Source organism: Prosopis cineraria, unplaced genomic scaffold, assembly GCF_029017545.1.
Source record: "Prosopis cineraria cultivar Desert tree isolate PC_DT_omini unplaced genomic scaffold, ASM2901754v1 PC2, whole genome shotgun sequence".
Lineage (NCBI taxonomy): Eukaryota > Viridiplantae > Streptophyta > Magnoliopsida > Fabales > Fabaceae > Prosopis > Prosopis cineraria.
In genome coordinates, this window is record NW_026555333.1 from 5,600,587 (window position 1) to 5,619,905 (window position 19,319).

The following is a 19,319-nucleotide window of genomic DNA, read 5'->3' on the forward strand; positions in this document are numbered from 1 at the left end:
ATTTTGTGCTCTTTTTTCTTTTTTTATTTTCTTTCTACGATTAATTTTTTTTATTAATGGTGCTTGATAATTGTTTATTTAATCAAGATAGTCTAAGTTGCATGGTTAAACCCATCTCGACTTTCGCATATTTTAACTTAATTTTTAATTACTTGATGCGAAACTTGTTTATAATGTTTTTTTCTTTAGATTCTTTGAAGAAAAAGATAGGCATAATTGACAATTTAAGAATGGTATAGAAGCGGTCAAGAATTTAGAACTATGAGTTTGTTTTTTTGTTTTTAATATTGAGAAACAACCTTATAGGAGCAATTTTATTTGAGCTCTTGAAAGCTAGATGAATGGCTAGACTGTGTGGTATGAGATAAACGAATGTGAAGGAGAAATGGTATTTGAATTTTCCTTGAAATTGGCCCCAAATCAAACGAGCTGTCTTAGTACAAGCCCACTGGGTTGATCCCAAGCACCCAACAGTTACAGTTAAGAGCAAGGACAAGTTTCAATTACAACCTCTTGAACGTTTTCGTTGACAAAATGATCAGTGAAGTGAAATACAACGGGCATTTCATTCATTCTTTAATATTTTCAACATCGGATGAATGTTTTCTTTTATAATTTTACCGCCCAAAAATCTGATGTGCTGTTTAACACAAGTTGTTACGGAAAATTTTCACGGTGATGCATGCTCAGATATAAATAGCAGCACATGATGAAGCAGTCGGAGTCGGAGGCAAGCTTTTCCTCATTATTATTATTATTATTATAAAGCAAGGCATGGGGTGAAAAAAATAGGATAAATTGACACCGAGGGGTTAGTTTACTCCTACAGTCCTATTCAAATCCCAACACGCCAAGATGAATGCATTGCGAAGGAGGTGTTTTGTCGATGATCTCCTCTCCAATCGTATTATCTTGTTCACCAGTGAATGAGCACAAATCCTCAGTCCTACTATCACGCAGAGAGGCAGGATAAATAATGTACTTTTTTAGTTGGCAAAAAAATATAATGTACTATTTAGACGTGGTGAAAAAAACCTCAGGAAACCAAAAGTGTTTCGGAGTGACGTGAGGGTGACACGTGATTGATTATTTATGAAACCGGTAAGCAGGGGCAGCCCCATATCGTAGTTGTTTAGGTGACATGCTTCCCGCCATCACCCCAACCCGTTGCTGATCCCCTGTGGCCTCCCCGCCTATTTCAAAATTCTGCTTTGCCCCTTCCATTTCACCAAAACTTGGCATGCCACCTCCACGTGCGCCAGAGACCCCCCTCACGCACGCACATTCCCAAGGGCAATTCCGTCAGAGAAACCGTACGAAATATATAAAAAATGAGGATTAAACAACATAATTTCAGTGTACAGCAACAACAGGGTGTGCTGCTCATCCAAGAGAGTGGGGGCCACGCATAATTAGCAGTAGAAAGAAAGAGCGGTTGTCCAACTTCGGTTCCGCTGCCCCTGGTGACACCCTGTATCCAGCTGTACTCCAACCTCGGTTTCTCTCCCCCGTTTCGCAAATATAGACTTTCCCTTTCTGTTTCGCCCTCTCTCACCAAAACACTACTTGCTCTGTTTCTCCCCTCCTCCATGATCCCCCTCCTTCCTCCTTCCCTCTCTGCACATTGCACTCCGCCGGATCTTCTCTCCCTCCCCGCCCTTTCCTGACCTTCCCTCCTTCCTCATTACATTTCTTTGCCCTCATGGATCCTTGCCCTTTCGTGCGCCTCACCGTCTCTAATCTCGCCCTCAAGGTTCCTGTCGCTTCCAAGCCCGCTCCTTCCCTCGTCCATCCCTCCTCCTCTCCCTGCTACTGCAAGATCAGACTCAAGAATTTCCCTCTTCAATCCGCCCTCGTCCCCTTCCTTCCTTCCGACCACACTTTCCCCGACTCCCATGTCCTACAGGTCGCCGCCACCTTTCACCTCACCAAGTCCGAGCTCGACCGCCTCGCCGCTAAATCCTTCTTCGCCGCCAGGCCCTGCCTCAAAATCTCCATTTACACTGGCCGCAGGGGCTCCACTTGTGGGGTCAACTTGGGCAAGCCCTTGGGGCGGGTGTCCGTGCCCCTGGATCTTGCGGGAACGGAGACCAAGGCTGCTGTCTTCCATAACGGCTGGGTTGTGGTGGGCAGGGAAACCAAGGGCTCTTATGCCCAGTTTCATTTGAATGTCAGGGCCGAACCCGATCCCAGATTCGTTTTTCAGTTCGATGGCGAGCCCGAGTGCAGTCCTCAGGTTTTCCAGATCCAAGGCAACATTAGGCAGCCCGTCTTCTCGTGCAAATTCAGTTTTAGGAACACCGGTGACCGGAACCAGCGTTCCAGGTTAGTTTTCCTTTGATTGCCCTCGGCCTCTTCACATTGGCACGCCTTGTTAGTAGTTTCTATTTGATCCCGAAAATTAGCGTAGATTGGCCGCACCACGGTGTCAATATTGGATTGCATAGTTTGTTACCACTGTAATAGGTATCCGTCTAAGCGTAAAGTTCATAACCACAGTACGGAAAAGCTCGTAGGGGTACACATTTCGTATGCTTCACTCTTTCTTTCGGACTAAATTGAAAGCTAAAGATAGACCTTGTCTTCCTAAAATCGGAAACTGTTGCTTCAAGCTTACACGAATTTCGAGTGCATAATTATGGAGACAGTCTAATAATTTAGTGGTGCTTCATGGGCTCACCGTTTGATCTGTTCTCTAATACTCGCGGTGCTCTTTTGGTGTACAGATCTTTACAGTTAGACCCGGGCAGCTCTAGAAGCTGGTTAACCTCGTTCGGAAGCGAGCGAGAGCGGCCTGGTAAAGAACGAAAGGGATGGTCTATTACGGTTCACGATCTCTCGGGGTCGCCGGTGGCTGCCGCGTCCATGGTCATGCCGTTCGTCGCCTCTCCCGGTTCAGACCGAGTCAGCCGTTCGAACCCTGGCTCATGGCTTATTCTTCGGCCAGGCGATGGTACATGGAAGCCTTGGGGAAGACTCGAAGCTTGGCGCGAGCGTGGTAGCGCCGACGGCCTAGGCTATAGATTCGAACTTATGCCAGACACTAACGGCGCCGTTGGGGCCGCCGGTATCGTCCTCGCCGAGTCCACATTGAGCTCAAAGAAAGGAGGAAAGTTCATAATCGACCTTGGCAGTGGCAGCTCGAACGGCCGCGCTACCCCGGGAAACTCGACGTCTCCGGCGTGCAGCCCGAGGAGCAGCGGCGATTTCGGATACGGTTTGTGGCCGTATTGCATGTACAGAGGGTTCGTGATGTCGGGGAGCGTGGAGGGTGAGGGAAGGTGCAGCAAGCCTACGGTGGAGGTGAGCGTGCCGCACGTGAATTGCACGGAGGACGCAGCGGCGTTTGTGGCGTTAGCGGCAGCCGTTGATCTGAGCATGGACGCTTGCAGGCTTTTCTCTCAACGGTTGAGGAAGGAACTAAACCATGTGCAGGATTTGGTAGGCTGATGATCTGGAATCTTCGTTTGTCGTTTCGTGTTTTCGGCACCCCCGTCGTTTTTTAAATTTTGTGTAGTGGGGTTGGTCGTTTTGACTGCTTGTGAGGCATTTTATTTTAGCTCACTAACAAACAATTTACAGGCTGTACAGGGAGAGGGAGAGTGTTTAGAGGCTCCGAGCTCGCTTTGTCTATTGTTTTATTTAGGGTGTGGCTTTGTATTGATTTTCCCTTTTAAGTTTTTTTTCGTTCGCAATGGGAAATCATATGAAAAGCTTTTTTTTTTCCCCGGGTTAAGGTGGCCACTAATTATTGTGTTAATATGTGTGTGTTGTTTGTGTGTGTGTGATTTGATAATTTTCGAGTCAAATGTGGTATAAAGGATATATGACTGTGTCCATTGGGATTGGCAACCTCTCTTTATCGGCTCTAACCGTATACCCACGTCTTCCGCAAAAAGCGTAAACAATGTATATCTGATGAACCGTGTGACTTGGCAAATAATAGTTGAGAAATGCATTCCCCTCCAAGAGTGCTAAAAGGTTGGTTGTAGTTTTTATTGTTTTCTGAATAATGCAATGTTACAAGAAGAGCATGTGAAAAGTTGAAAGGCTTTTGGGAGGATGAAGGGATGGGAAGGTGGCATACAGACAGTATGTACTATATTTATGTGTAGGTTTAGACATAATTCAGCTGGTATGTTGATGTATGTATTGTCACCAAATAAAGGTTGACTTTTAATGAAGTCTATTTCTGATCTTGTGTAAAAGAATGAGTAGGTTAGAATAAAAGTGAGTATATGTTGGGTGACTCCAGTAGATAACAGGGAACAGCTAAACTACCTAGGCTGCAGAAGCAAACATCAAACATTTTTTTTAAGGAAAAAGTAGTAAATTTAGTCACACATTATTTTCTGAGGAACATCTGTTAGCTTAAAATATTAAATATTATAAAATAAATCACAAACTTTTAAAAACGGAGCATCCAGTAGCCTGCCATTAACTTAAGCTAATGGACATTATGTGAGGTCCATAATGACATGTGGCACAACATAGGCACGACACGTCAGCATGGTAAAGGTACAAATTTAGCCACAAACTATTTTTTGAAGAGCGCTGGGTAGCTTCTACTATAAAAGAACGGATCATCCAATATCTTCCCCTCAATTTTGACCAAACATTATTTATTTTCATACTTATGAGACCCATAAAGCATTAATATCTACATTTCCTTGCTTTCGTTCTCAATTTCAACTCGAGAAGAAGAGGTTCAAAGAGTTCTTATTTAAAGATATTCATAAAGATGGCGCTAACAAAATAGAAAAAATAATTCATGACTAAATTAAGTTAGAATCAAGCTTTTTTCATGCATAGTAAAATCAAGCTTCTACTTCATTGGCATCATCCTTGTAAATGTTTTCAGATAAAAACTCATTGAATCTCTTCTTCTGGAGCTTATGTTGAGAATAAAAGTAAGATTGGAGAGATTAATGCTTTTTGGGCCTCATAAGTGTGAAAATAAATGGTGTTTGTTTAAAATTGAGGAGAAGGTGTTGGATGATCCGTTTTTTTATAGTAAAGGCTACCTAGCACTCTTCAAAAAATAGTTCGTAGCTAAATTTGCATCATTACCATGTTGACGTGTTGCGTCTATGTTGTGCCATGTGTCACTGTGGGCCTCATATAACGTTCGTTAACTTAAATTAACGGCGGGCTACTGGATGCTATGTTTTTAAAAGTTTATAATTTATTTTGCACTATCTGATAGTTTAAGTTACCAGATGTTCCTCGAAAAATAATTTTTGACCAAATATGCACCTTCACTTTTTTTTTAATATTCAAAGCATACATTTACCATTTGAAGTAGAAGTGACCAATTAGGATTAAGTCAACCCAAAATGAATAATCCATCATAAATATATAATGTGATGAATCAAATCTTGAATTATTATTGGGATATGTGTCCACACTTAATATCTAATCATATTTTAAATAAAATTGTTTCCAAAACACATGTGATTAGCCACCATTTCAATTATATTTTGGCACTTTTTGCTCAGGAAATTTAACTATTATGGCATTAAAATTAAAGGAATCGTGTTATGTTGTCTCACAACATGTGGCTCGTCTATGAAAATTAGGAGGAAAGAAATTGAAATGGGAAACAATAAAGTACAAAGTGGAGTACATTAGGTCAAGAACCCGAAATAGGCTTGAAGTAGGACAACCGTCCGCTGCTTAAAGCTAAATGGATCAACATTGTTCGTGAATGAAGACCTTTGAAGCAAGCAAGAGCCTTCTATACAAAATCATTCACGGCTATAGACAACATGAATCATAGCCATCTACAATCAAAAGACAAAGGAAGTCTTCAGCTGTCTTCAAATGAAGGTCGTGGTAAGAGGAGCTAATCGTTCATAATCATCCATAGTTGGGAAAACAACTAGCCATGACCATCCACGGTTGATGGCAAAAACACATGGCAGCACATTATTAAAACGTAAAGGCAAAACTTAAGGTTGATGTTAGAAGGAGAGATGGGATTCTGAGCGAAGTTGCCACAAAAACTTAATAGAAAACACATAAAAGGAATAGCTAGAGTTATTAGGAGAGCATCCAATATGAGGAAGAGACGGTCAGATATGGAGCGAGAGCTTCACAATTTTGAACAAGGAGTTGCTTTTCTATTCCTTTTCCTTTACTTTGATCTGATGTTGATGTCTTTTCTCATGGGATTTGTTAGTTCTAATTTGATTATGTGTTGCTAAATCTCGTGTCAGGGTAAGGTGTAACTTGATTGGGATAAACTTACATTTTACTTGTTGTGTTTTTTTTAATTCTTATTGATGTTAAAAGACTAGTTTTTATGGTTTAATGCAATTATTATCTGTTCTCTTTACTTTTATTGTGGAATGTTTAGCTGGCCACCTTACTTTCTATTTGTGGATTCACTTGATGCACTGAAAGGAGAAGAGTGAATTTAAATTTAAGAGAATATACATACATAATTGGACTAGAGATAATCTAAGTGTTTATGGTGGCTATGATCATAGCTCAATGAGTTTAATTAAAGGTTTTAGGATTTAGCAAAAGCAAATGTGACTCTAATAGGCACACTTTAATTTATCGAGAGATAGCTAAGATAACTTAGTGGCGTTTGTCTCTTAAATTGTTCAAAAATCTCATTTGGGTAAAGAGTAGAGAATCCTTGTAAATAAAACTTGATTCCCAGCGTTCATTAATTGATTAGATCACCATTTGATTATTGTGTTTGTTTACCTCAATTTTAATTAATTCCCTTTAAAAAACATCTTTAATTATTATCATTTATGTTGTTAAAACAATAAAGATAACTGCTTTTCCTTGAGTATGATTTTTGGAATATTCAAGGGTTTTATTACTACATTAATCTTGAGCACTTGTGGGACCCATCAAAATGTGCATCATTATAAATATTACATGATCATATAAGTGGATGTCCATAATTCTTAATGTTTGGGATCTTTCATCCCCCATAACCTCATCATGAAATGACTTTGAAGGAATTTCTCATAGTTAATGTCTAGTACATACTATAATATTATATTCTTCTTTATTCATGTACAAAATATTGTGCATTCAAGTGAATAAAATATACTCTATTATTTCCTCTTAAAATTCTTCTTGTCTTGCCGATCGCCTTCTCTTTATTTTCATAGCATGCACGATAAAGGGCATTGAAGGGAGAGTAGGAAGGAGTGGCAGTGATGATGTTGAAATTAGTTTGGAGGAGGAGGCAAATGTGAAAGGGATGTGGGTAATGAGGGAGTGATTTGCAAATAAAATGAAGAGCAAGAGACAGAGTGAAGGGAGGGGGAATCAAATCCAAAACAAAGCTCTTTTTCATGCGAGAGGCCACCCACTCCGTGCCCTTTTCCTTTTTCAGGGACCACCCTCTCACACGCACTCCTTTTCTTTCCTTTTTATACGCTTCACGCTCACATCACCTCCACGTAAGCACCACTACTGTTTGGCTGGGAGGAACGAGGGAAAATGCATCCTTATTTAGTTACAGAAAATGTAAAACGGTGGAGAGATAACTCCCTTTCTCTTGTTTGCCTCTTAACAAAATGAAGGAGAATTTTTGCACTCCAGCTTTTTGAAACGGAAAAATCATTTTGAAGACTCCAAATGAAAGAAATTTTAATGATGAAGGACAAAAACATTACATGAATCGTGAATGGGTGAAATCGATCTGCATAGGATGCGAGATCCGAAGCATTAAAAAAAAAAAAAGCATTGATTTTGCAGTTAAGCTTATGTTAAAACATATTAAAAAAATTAAAAAAGAGGCTTATGGTCAGCTGGAGATACATGAACTTCAAGACTAGCAAAGTAATGAGTCTATCACGCATCCGCCTTGTTTATCGGTTTCATTGCCCTCAAAATCCGCCTCTTTACTGTCATTTTCTCCCTCCCAACTAACATAGCTTCCCTAATTTCTGCGCTGCTTTCGTTGCTTTCTGTTAATGTCAAGTATAGTCTCATTTCTTAAAATATGGGGAGAGTATGAGATAGGAATGTAATATAGGACACCCCTCACGTTGTAATGTTTTTATTCACGTGAAGTTTCTTTTTATTTTAGATCATAGTATATTAAATATTCATGTCGTTAAAAGTGACTTGAAACTTAAAGCCTGAGAAATGCAGGCTCGCCCTCCATGGTTAAACAACGAGGAAACATGTGATTTCTCCCCTCAGCTCTGGCTCAAAGCGACTGAACACTGCTCCAATGTTCAGTGTTCTATCAGATTCCATGCCCATTCATTCTGTTACTCATTTTTTAAGGTTTGGTTACAATCTAATAGATTAAAAAAATAAAAATAAAAACTAATTAAATAATTACTCCCTCATAATAAATATAATAAAATTCAATATTATATATTATAAATGTAAAAATCAACACATCATTTAAAAATTTTATGAATTATAATTTTCAATTTCATGTATCATTCTTTATGAATGTGATTCACCTATTTACATTTTAATTATCTTATTTTTATTTTTCAACTAAATTTCATTATATTTCCTTCTAACAACTAAACAATACCTAAATGTTTTGGTGCTGTTTAACTTGAAATAGGAATACTTTGCTCTTACTTTTAGTTTATTTGGACGCTCTCTAACCGCTCCCAATGAACATACGGTTCCGGCGACTTGACATTTGAGCTCCTTTTTGGAAACATTATAATATGTGTTTTGATTTTTCTTGGATTGCCGCTTAATTAATGTCATGGATACAGCTAATGCGCAATTCCGGTGATATTAAAATACGGCTTTTCTTTGTTTGTTTTATATTGTAAGGTACTGAGGTCGATTCTGCATGTCCTCTAAAAGAAAAAGAATCATTAAACACCAACATAAATCACCGATTTGGACCTCTTGATCGATGAAAACAGAATGGGCTAGAAACATTAGAATGCTCTATGACCTAGTATTATGTTAATTAAGCTGCCCCTGGGCTGGCTAGGATCATATTGATCATTTATATATAAGTTGATTATTTTGTTGGCCGCTAAGCATGATGAGCTTTATCCTCTTCAAGGGAAGACAAGTAGAAACTGCAACACAACGCAAGTGACGACGACGACTCTGGCTTGCAACGTAGAGTTTCTCTGATTTGTTTCCTTTAGAAAAGAACAATTCTTTTGTGGGTGCAAAATATACGTTACGAAAATGAAAATTGTTGTTGCCATTGTGCAGAGTCTGCATACGGGGAACGAGTCCAATCCCATGTGAGCATTCATTCATATTTCAGCACACTACATCAACATATGCTTGTCAGAAAAGGACGGCTCTTCATTAGCTTTTCTCTCTGCCTGTGGGGGTGTGTGTATGCGTTGGTAACTTGGTATGCCTCCCATGCGCCTTCCTTCATAGCTTCTCTATTTCATATCTTATTCGCATAATGCCTTTTTAGAAAAATGACAATAAAAGAAAAAAAAAGTTATGGATATAAAAAAAATAATTACAAATCATTTATTTTTAATAAGAGTAATTTAATAATTTATATAAATTTATTAATGATAGAAAAGTATTTAAAAAACTTTAAAAAAATTTTAACATTTTGAAGGATCAAATTATTATTTATATATTTTAGAAAAATTTTATTTTCATTTCCTTTTTAACTTCTTTTCTTAATTTAAAAGGTTAGCCATTAATTGCATAAGATTATAAGTGAGATTCAACCTATGATCTTTTAATCATAGAAAATCTTACGTGCTGCTACTGAATTACAAGGCTATTAACACCACTTTAGGTTTTTACTTTGTACAGTCTTATTTTATTTTTAGTTCCTCTAATTCATTCCTAAAATTTATATTTTTATTTATTTTATTTAAAAATTAAATTCTTCCATCTTTTTATCATCTACAAATATCTTCTTATTAAAAGTAATTTTGTTTGAAGTATCATTAGACATGTTAGCACATCTCCCAACCATTAGCTTTAAAAGAAATATCTAGAGGGACCAGAAAAAAATTGACTTGAAAAAAATTATAAAATTGTCTAATTAAACTGCAAGATTAAAAACATAACACGGTTAAAATATAAAAATTGGAGTTATATTTTTTCCTATATTATTTCATGAGAAGCGCGCGCGCGCACGTATATAACTATATATATATTGGCTAAAGCACCAAACAAGAAATCGTGTGTTCTATTTTTTTTTTTTTATGAGAGGCTGGCATTACAAGTAGCATCATTTAAAAAAAAAAACAGTTTACCTTGATATAATTGTGGTTTTGTTTTAACCAACAAATAAACTATAACTCAATATTAACTTTGTGTCTGCTTGGATAAGAAAAAAAGTACGTTTTGGACCCCAAAATTAATTTTTCTAACAAATTATCCAAACAGTCAGAAAAGCATGAAAATCGATTCTTAGCCCATGCGCAAGTTTCTTAGTAAGCTACTTCCATCTGTTTTCTTGTCAAACTTGTCCAAAATATTGGAGAAAATTATAAAGGCAGGCCCAAGCAAAAATTACAAAAAAAAAAACACATAATTTAATAAAAATAAAATCAAACTATCTTCTTTTTTTTTCTTAATAAAATTTAAACTTTATATCTTCAAAAAATTAATATTTGATATTTAAAAATTAAATTATGTGGTAATTTATATAGTTAAAAATTAATTTTGATTAAATTATTCAAATATCTTTAATTCTATTAAAATTAATTTTAGAAAAACAGTATGATTGCGTTATAACATAATTAATTATAATTAAAATCTATCACTTAATTAATTATTTTTATAATCTATTATACCTAACTGAAATCCAAACAAGCACTTTAATGTTGGGATAAATGCATTCTAAACTTAAAATAACTCTAACAATGAAAGATGAACTAGGTAGGAAGTCATTTTAATGCTGTCAAACTTGATTTATACCAATAATATCATGATCAGTACACCTGACAGTTCAACATAAAATAAAATTGAACAAATTATTAGATAATATGATATGATGCCCCTTCATCCACCCAATTGCAGATAGAATGGATAAAATGCGCAACTTATTCAAAAATAAATAAATGTAATAAAAAATACAAATAATATACGCGGTTTTAAATTTTATATTTTTTACCGTCAATTTTATTTTTATATCGATGATTTACATGCACGTATCAGGCTGTACTTAACCCGAATTATAATGGAGCTGTCCCATATCCGACCCGACCGCACATTATTCGCCGGATTGTGAACTATGAAGTGGAAAGAGACGGAACACTACAGTTGAGTGCAAAGCCACTTGTGGATCGGTGACCGAAGGAAAGGGCACAGAAAATGAAGGCGCTGGGATGGTGGCTGATGCTGGTAGGCACGCTTCGCTTAGCCTCCGTTTGGTTTGGTTTCTTCGACATTTGGGCTCTTCGACTCGCCGTCTTCTCTAACACTGCCAGTAATTCCTATCTCCTCTTCTTTCTTTCTTGTTTCCTTTTCCTTCTTTACATCGTCTCCCTTATCTTTACCCTTTTTTTCCCTTTAAATATTTCTACTCAATTGCAAATAATGGAAATTCTTTATTGTCATTATGAGTTGGAGGAATTTATCATTTTCACTTTTCAAGAACAGCCACTATTATTAATGAAAATTCCCTCAAGCGTCGAGTGTGGATACTGTCGGGTTATGGCATTGGGCTTGTTTTGGGTAGCTGGAGGGGTGACAAACTGTTGCTTCATCATCTGAAACAGGGGTTGTGTTTGATTTGGAGCTCAAAGATTCAATCCTGAGTCAAAACCTCTGGAGAGATCCAATGTACGAAATATTCTGGATCCCAATGAAGAAGATATTTTACGTTTTTGAATCTTACAAGGCAATATCCATGTACCGACTATTGCCTTTTACTAGCAAACAGGCCTGTTTTCTGAGTAGTTTCCACGTCATCTAGATATTCGAGCGTAGAATTCCTGCTTGAGTTTCAAAATGTTTCAAATGACGGTTTTTAAATAACCTTTTTCATCTTCATTGATTTGCTTCTTGAATTGCTGGGATTGATTTGATGTTGAAATATTCGTCACGACCGGTTACTATGTCGTTCAAAAAGGTTTTCTATTATACAGCTGCTGCTAGAAAATTATTAACATTTATATTTAATCCTGAAACAAAGGAATCCTGGGCGAAGTGAGTTTGTAATTTTTTTTTTTTTAATGTAACGTATAATGCATATGATGAAGCGTGATGATCTAAAAATTATGGAATTGCTTGAAGATTCATTTTGATATCTTCTTTGGTTGAATAGAAAGGTTGTAAGCATTGAATCTATCAGTCTCAATGACCAACCTGCATTGGGTCAAAGTAGCTGACCAAGAAGGAATCTGGTTTAATCGAGTGGTTAATGAGACAGAGACCTCTTATTTTTCTTTAGAGAAAACAATGGCTCCAGTGGGTAAACAGTGAGAGATTATAGAGAGAAAGCAAATATTTTGGTGTTGCATGTATAGAGACTCCTTGGTCAACGCAAAGCTGCTATCCTTGTCTCCTACGTGTTTTCTGCTTCCATGACCTCTAGTAGATCCCTATGTTATAACCACATTCAACTCTCATATCCAAATAATATTATATAGTGTAGCACTTTTTCAACTTGCTGCTATGAAGCCTGTTTGGTAGCTAAATATTGTTGAAGTTGATATCCTTTCATTCGCTGTCTTGATTCTTTTGAAATCTGATCATGATGTCTCCAGTACAGATGAAGTGATTGAATCCCTTTTATCTTTGGTAACTCCTTCTTGTACGAAGCAACACTTGCTTATGCAATAATTGTTAAGCAAAAAATATATGAGAAGGCTGTGTACCTAAAAGAGAAAAAATGCGAGGAGGCTGAACTAAAACAAAATAAGTACCCGTCTTTCATGCCTGGCAAGCAGGCTTTGTTCGCATCATTTGGAAATGATATAACTATGTTGTCCGTAAACATCTTTTGATGACAACTGAAACTGTTTTGGACTATCAGAGTTTATGATATTCAACCCTTTGGATCACTGTTGTTTTAATGCTCTCATATTAACTAAGTTTTTGAACTGTATCCTGCTAATGCCAAAATTAGACTAATAACTGTAATTAATTGTTGTGTAGTGACTGAAGTTCATGGGCGCACCTTTGGAATTTGGACACTATTGACCTGCACTCTTTGCTATCTTTGTGCATTCAACCTCGAAAATAAACCTATTTATCTGGCTACTTTCTTGTCATTCATCTATGCATTTGGTCATTTCTTGACTGAATACATGATTTATCATACGATGGCAATTTCCAACCTGACTACTGTTGGCATCTTTGCTGGTATGGACGTTTTCTCTTTCGTTGCATGCAACATTGCATGCACTACAATAATATTTTCTTTATGTTCAAATCAAATTTGTGTGTGAACTGAAGCGAAACATGAATTTATGATCTCATCACTAAGTTGCTTTCCATTGAAAGATCTTTTCTGTGCCATGCTCAAGTACATCAAGTAGGTGGTCTTGTAGTATGTTATGTTCTTTTCTTTTGACCCCCTCTTGAAGAAGTTTAACTACCAAGAAATAAGAGATAAAATGGAAACACAGAGTTTTGAAACAACAAGATATATGCTGTATATTTTCCTTTCTATTTAATGTTTTGAAACACAGAGTTTTGAAACATGATATATGCTGTATATTTTCCTTTCTATTTAATGTTTTGGAGTAACCTTAAAGCCTGGTGTGATATTCTTCGCTGATGTCAGGACTGTTTACCTGTCACTGAAACTCTGTAAGTTTCTAATCTAAGTTCCATTTTTACTACTAGGAACATCTATAGTATGGATGCTACTGCAGTGGAATCGAAGCTCTCCTAAACAGGATTAGCAAGTAACATCCTCTCTATCTTTTTTGGGACAGCAGAAGATTTTGGTAGAGCATATATTCTTGTTTATGTTTTATGTACGTGACTTGTGATCTCAGTAAGCTTCCAAAGTTTTGCAGCTAGAACGTTTAAAAGATATTCCAGGTAGGACAATGTCAGAAACAAGAAACGCGGCTCTCAAATCTCAATCACCTATCGTTGCGTGTGATTTTACGTATTAGGCTTTTCTTGTTCTCCATCCATGTTCTGTTGCCAAATAGTAGCTGTCTTATCAACATATTGACCCTGATTTACATGACGGATGAGTTCATTAATATTGTGTTGCTGCTGTCTTTATTATTTTAAAACCAGAGAAAGATTCAATGTTCAAGGTTGAGAAAGAATCTCATAATTATCTATTGCCTTTGTTTTTTCGGTAACATTCGATATTATTGATTAAGTCACGTTTGAGTCCAACCGTGCCTCGATCTTACTTTCTCGTTTCAAATGATACCTTGAGAACGAATTCAAATGGGAAAAGTGGTAGGAGAGCAACAATTTACCCTGGTGAGTTTCAATTTCTATTTCTGTATTCAGCATTTTTACTAAAAGTGCTTATATTAACTAAACTGATGGATTGCTATTATAGTTGACCTTTTTTCACCCCTTGCTGTGCATTCGTTCTTCTTCTTGTTTTTTTATTTTGTTTTCCGGCCCAAGTCGGTGAGTTCCTTCACGTTAAATGGATGGGATATGTCTAAAGTCAACTCATCACACTTTTTTTCATGCCATCAAAAAATGTAGTATCTGCCATTTTTTGGGGGCTAAAGTATGCTATTATTTATCTATTCATTTGAGTGATGCTTAAATGACGTGCAATTAACGTGTATTATTTAAAAAATAAATCTCTACTCAAGAACGACGATCACACGTCTGTGAACTCCTTTAAAGCTTCAACTCGAATTTATTTTTGAACTAGGCTTGGATCTTTGTCCTCTACAGAAGTATGCTATTATTTATCTCCACCGCCATTTAAAAAAAAAAATAGAACTTGTACGAAAACAAAAGCACTCATAAAAGAGACGAATAGAAAGCGCAGGGCCTCCAAAGCTAATGGGAGGTCGAAGCAGAGCTAATGAAGTAGAGGAATTGCCTTTGTTAATAGTCGAACTCAAGAAGACTACTATTGGGTATCCTTATGAGCGTCAAGGCCCTAACAGAAGTCCTTCAAATTACAACAATGGGCCCAAGGACCACAGAATGAACCCCTCCTTTCGTGGTTCTTCCAAGTTTTGTCGACAGTATGGGTACTTCGCACAGTGGCTTTCACTTTCTCCCCTCTGATGGAGGCAACCTGGATCTTATGGCTTGATTCGGGTACCCGTAATAGTGGGAAGAAAATAATGACACCCACAGCAAAAATGTACAAACTTAAAATGAATTTAAAATACTAAAAAATAAAAGTTTAACAACCTAAAAAAAAAACACAGACCTATAATAAAAATCAAAAAAATATAAGGATTCAAAGTTTTTTTTTTTTTACTATTTTTAAGAATTTTTTCTTTAAATTTCCCTCCTCTCTTTTTTTTTCCCCTCATCCAAACCAACCGTACATGTATCTGTCTATTGACAAAATCTTCGCAAGAGCATTGAAATTACAATCGATGCTCCCCATGGCCAACTCAACCACACTCCCAAAGTTGAACATTCTGATTCTTTCGTGTATGTCTCGTGAAATGTTAGATTTAACTGCTTGTGTAATGTTCTTAATTTTTAACTATATGTTGTCACATGTTGGTAAAATTAGCATCACTATAACTAGTTTTTATTGCCACCACGAACAATATGCAATTGGTTAACAAAGGTAACTCGGCACTTGCCACTATTTTGAGCAGCCATTACAAGATTAATAAAAAGCCTCACTATTTTGCCAGAGCATGTAAATTGTACATTTGTACAATATGCGTGGGTAACAAGCAAAATATCCAACAAAACAAGGTGGGGAGGGTGGGAGCCAAAGCAAAACATTATTCCTCGGCCACAAGATAAAAGGAAAATGTTTCACTAACATTCAACACCATGGTACCAAGATCTTATTCTGAAAGCAACTACTTGCAGCGTGGTTGGGTTGGAACTACCTTTGATATGCTCAAAAAGCAGTTTAGCCAAAAGTTAGAACTTTGTAGAAAGATGCTTGTGCTTGTTTTTTCCAGCACTACCACTTTTTCGAACACATTATTCATTGACGGCAACTTCACCGTGCCTTGTCGTCTAAACCTATAGGCTTGCTGTGCAATAGATATGTAGCTGGGGAGAGAGAGTATGAAAACATTGTTCCAACATTGCAAAACAATCTGCGATTTCCAACTAGTTCAAAAGCCATCAACTTCTTTTTCAACGATAAGATGACTTTTTCCCCTTTTACTATAGGCTTCGAGCTCTTTTCAAACTAACTTCTTCACCAATTCCACGATCACTTGCCTTCTCATTTTCATCAGCATTTGCTCCTTGTAAAGAACCAATAGCTTCAATCGATATTCGTGCTAAATTATGGTATGCTCTGGGTTTAATCGTTTCCATTTTAAGCAATGAATCAGAACTGGACCCAGCTTCTGAATCAGAAAAATCAAGCATGTGATCTTTTCTTCTGGCAAGCACAGTTTGGAAAGAACCATATTCAGCTTTCACTTTGTCTACGATTTTAGGAATTGACTCAGTTCTTGGTACAAGACCTTTGCTGGCGGCCGTGATTTTGTTCTGTTGCTTTATTATTCGAGCCTTTTCCGAACTTTCTAAACCTCTAAATTCAAATTCAGCACCTGTGCTTTGTGTTTTCCTCATCATAACCCTGGATGCACCATTTTTATTTTCCTTGTCTCCGTATTTTTCACCCTCATCGTGGCTTTTATCTTTCAATGAGCTAATATCCCCAATGTTTTGTCCCATATCCTCGTCCTCTTCCTCTTCAGTTTCCTCTATCGTCTCCTTGTCTTCTTCATCGATCAGGTCTTCTACTTCCTCAGAATCTTCCTCTTCCATTTTATATTGATCATGTCCATTCATTTCATCATACCGGCCGCCTCTTCTGACCTTGATTTTTTCAGGCTTCATCTCTTCTGCATCATCTATCAAATCTTCTGGCTTCTTTATCCATAGCTGAAAGCCTTTTCTTCCAAGCTTTGGGTTTTCATGCTGGAACTGCAGCTTTTCAAGTGTCGTTCTAGGGTTTTGCTCATACTCGCTCTTTTTATCATAAGAGTATTTCAACTGATAAAGCAACCAGAGGCAACCAGCAACCAAAACAAATATCTGAAGACTATTCTTTACCTTGAAGCCTTTGGTTCTCTGGTTTCTGCCGGTCAATTGCTTCAACATGGTTTACACATAAAATTCTCTTCCAACTTTGGCCGGCAAAGGGTAGTGGAATCTATTTAAGAAAGATCAGCAATAAAGTAAGGCAAAGTCTTCTGCAGATTGAAGCCAAAGTCTACATTTGTAGCAAAATTAAGCATTCAGTAAACCCAAGACAAGAATATCAGGTCATATCATGGCTGAGACAATCCACCATAGACATTAAAATTAGAAAGTTTCTCGTTCAAGACGACCAAAAAAATAATTCTTTCTTCTTCTGTATTTTGTCATGTTTTAACAGGGTTTTTTTTTTGGGGGGGCCAAATTTTAACAGTGTGCATGAACTTTGAACAAGGAATTGGGTTTTTTTTTGGGCTGCACCTTTCTCGGAGGATAAAATCCTGGCAAGGATCATTGGTACGTAACTTCTGTAGTTTATCAGCGCAGCAAATACTATAAGAACGAGTAAAATATCCAAAATTGATGGAACAAAAATTTTATATATGTATATGGACCACGTGTCAATCACTCCCAAAAAGGTAGCCATTGTAAATTTCCCAAAGTTAGAGGTGAAGCAAGAAAGAGAAAAAAATGCAGATGCAATTGATACCACAGAAATCTTGTATTTCACTGTATGCACCAATTGTATCCAAAAATGACAGAGAACCAAAGTCCCGCCAGACAAATCAAATATCCCCAAGCTCAATTCCAGTATAGAGAAAACAGAAACCAAGAAAAATTCCCTGTTGAAAGATCCATACATACTTCTTCCAACTTGAAGAACTTATGGTCCAAAGCCAAAATATGCAGGCAACTTAACGACGGTCAGACAGAACATAAATAGTAATAGACGCAAAAGTTGTGTGAAACCAGTGGGAAACCATATCTTATGCAAGAAGATAGAAGCAGATGAACGAGATACAGACCTTCAAGAAAGCTGTGGTGCTAGATTGGGTAGAAAATGCAAAGAGTAGTGAGAGGATGGAGGAAGGTAATGCGAGAAGCTAGGACGTAGAGAGGCGAGGCAGTGTTGGTGGCTGCTCAGTGGCGGTTTGCAGAGCAAAAGTGGAAAATCCACAATCTGAAAGAAGAGAGAGAAATGGAAAGAGAGAAGATAGCGAAAGGTCAAGAATGACATGGAGGTCACGGACTCACAGGCCAGTCATTCATGTATGCGAGTGAGTGAGTGCGTGCTGGAGCTGGATTGTTCTATTAGGCTTTTGAGTCATAGAGGCTGAGCCGGGTACTAACGACGTCGCTTTAGTTGAGGGAGAGTTGGTTAAGGCCTCAAGGGCATTGAATTGGCTCCGCCGCGTCGGCCGCTGAGTTGGTAGAAAGATTATCATATTTATTGCCGTCCTCTTGTTTGTCAGGTCATCGCTTTGCATCTTGTATTGGTATCGACATCTGAAACTTCTGCAATTAACCCTTCCCAATCAGACTGATTCAGAAAACCAAATCTGTGGAGCTTCCCAATTTTCTTTTGAATTATAATTCCTTTGATTTCCCCTTTTGTACTCTTCAATTGGAGATATTAATTACTTCCACGAGCTCATGAACGTGAACTCCATTCAGAACTACTCCTATAAGGTATATTTAACTTATTTAAGTTTTTTAATAAGTTAGTTATGACATTTAAAATTATCCTTATTTAATAAAGCTGTCTTAATTAAAAATTTAATTAGTTACCCTCCTAATTAAGGACGTTTTTTTCAAAAACTATCTTTATTATAAGACATCCCTATCTATCTTTGAAAGTAAAAATGATAGTTAAATTATTTACTTTATTTAAAAATGAAATAAATTTTCAATTGTGCTCCTATTTAAGCAAGAAAAAAAAATTATTTACATTAGATTGTCTTTTATAGCAAAATTCTTGCATGAACTTAGTACACCAGGTCATCAATGCTCTATTCAATAATACTGCATCAACCCAATCAAATAAATCTTATATGTTATTATTTTTAATGATTTTATTTTTGTAATAAAATATCTATTTAATTTTTTTATAAGAATCAATTTGTATGTAATGTTATATAAATATTATATTTTTATTGAAAAGATTAAAGATGACATGGTACGTTGGATCAATTTTTCCCATCATAATTAATGAGTTTAAAAAGTCATAATACTAAAAAATTGTATTTAATACTCATATCTTTTTCTTTTTTGAACCGTCTAATCAA

At 36.8% G+C, this 19,319-nt stretch overlaps 3 protein-coding genes across 4 annotated transcripts; 2 read left to right on the plus strand and 1 right to left on the minus strand.

Moving 5' to 3' along the window:
- Positions 1 to 1,444: 1,444 nt before the first annotated feature.
- Positions 1,445 to 3,724, plus strand: LOC129304171 (uncharacterized). Its single transcript, XM_054943858.1, has 2 exons — positions 1,445 to 2,325; positions 2,727 to 3,724. Exons 1-2 carry the CDS (start codon positions 1,703 to 1,705, stop codon positions 3,448 to 3,450), a joined length of 1,347 nt encoding a protein of 448 aa, XP_054799833.1. The 5' UTR covers positions 1,445 to 1,702; the 3' UTR covers positions 3,451 to 3,724.
- Positions 3,725 to 11,192: 7,468 nt separating this feature from the next.
- LOC129303704 (ergosterol biosynthetic protein 28) lies at positions 11,193 to 14,259 on the plus strand. The gene is made up of 3 exons (XM_054943184.1): positions 11,193 to 11,380; positions 13,054 to 13,260; positions 13,747 to 14,259. The coding sequence occupies exons 1-3, from the start codon at positions 11,266 to 11,268 to the stop codon at positions 13,803 to 13,805; spliced, it is 381 nt and encodes a 126-aa protein (XP_054799159.1). The 5' UTR covers positions 11,193 to 11,265; the 3' UTR covers positions 13,806 to 14,259.
- A 1,374-nt stretch (positions 14,260 to 15,633) lies between these two features.
- On the minus strand, positions 15,634 to 18,516 carry LOC129303627 (M phase phosphoprotein 10-like). Of its 2 annotated transcripts, none has more exons than XM_054943060.1 (2): positions 18,060 to 18,516; positions 15,634 to 17,269 (listed from the first exon to the last, which is right to left on the minus strand). In XM_054943060.1, the coding sequence occupies exon 2, from the start codon at positions 17,155 to 17,157 to the stop codon at positions 16,207 to 16,209; it is 951 nt and encodes a 316-aa protein (XP_054799035.1). In that variant the 5' UTR covers positions 17,158 to 17,269; positions 18,060 to 18,516; the 3' UTR covers positions 15,634 to 16,206. The 2 variants fall into 2 exon arrangements, with proteins under 2 accessions (XP_054799035.1, XP_054799034.1); XM_054943059.1 differs by having other exon boundaries at positions 15,634 to 17,209; positions 18,060 to 18,515.
- Positions 18,517 to 19,319: the final 803 nt, after the last annotated feature.

Coding starts and splice junctions, on each gene's coding strand:
- LOC129304171 (XM_054943858.1), top strand. CDS start 1,703: ATGGATCCTTGCCCTTTCGTGCGCCTCACCGTCTCTAATCTCGCCCTC. Junction 2,326..2,726: donor GACCGGAACCAGCGTTCCAG/GTTAGTTTTCCT, acceptor TTTGGTGTACAG/ATCTTTACAGTTAGACCCGG.
- LOC129303704 (XM_054943184.1), top strand. CDS start 11,266: ATGAAGGCGCTGGGATGGTGGCTGATGCTGGTAGGCACGCTTCGCTTA. Junction 11,381..13,053: donor CGTCTTCTCTAACACTGCCA/GTAATTCCTATC, acceptor ATTGTTGTGTAG/TGACTGAAGTTCATGGGCGC. Junction 13,261..13,746: donor TACTGTTGGCATCTTTGCTG/GTATGGACGTTT, acceptor TTTTACTACTAG/GAACATCTATAGTATGGATG.
- LOC129303627 (XM_054943060.1), bottom strand. CDS start 17,157: ATGTTGAAGCAATTGACCGGCAGAAACCAGAGAACCAAAGGCTTCAAG.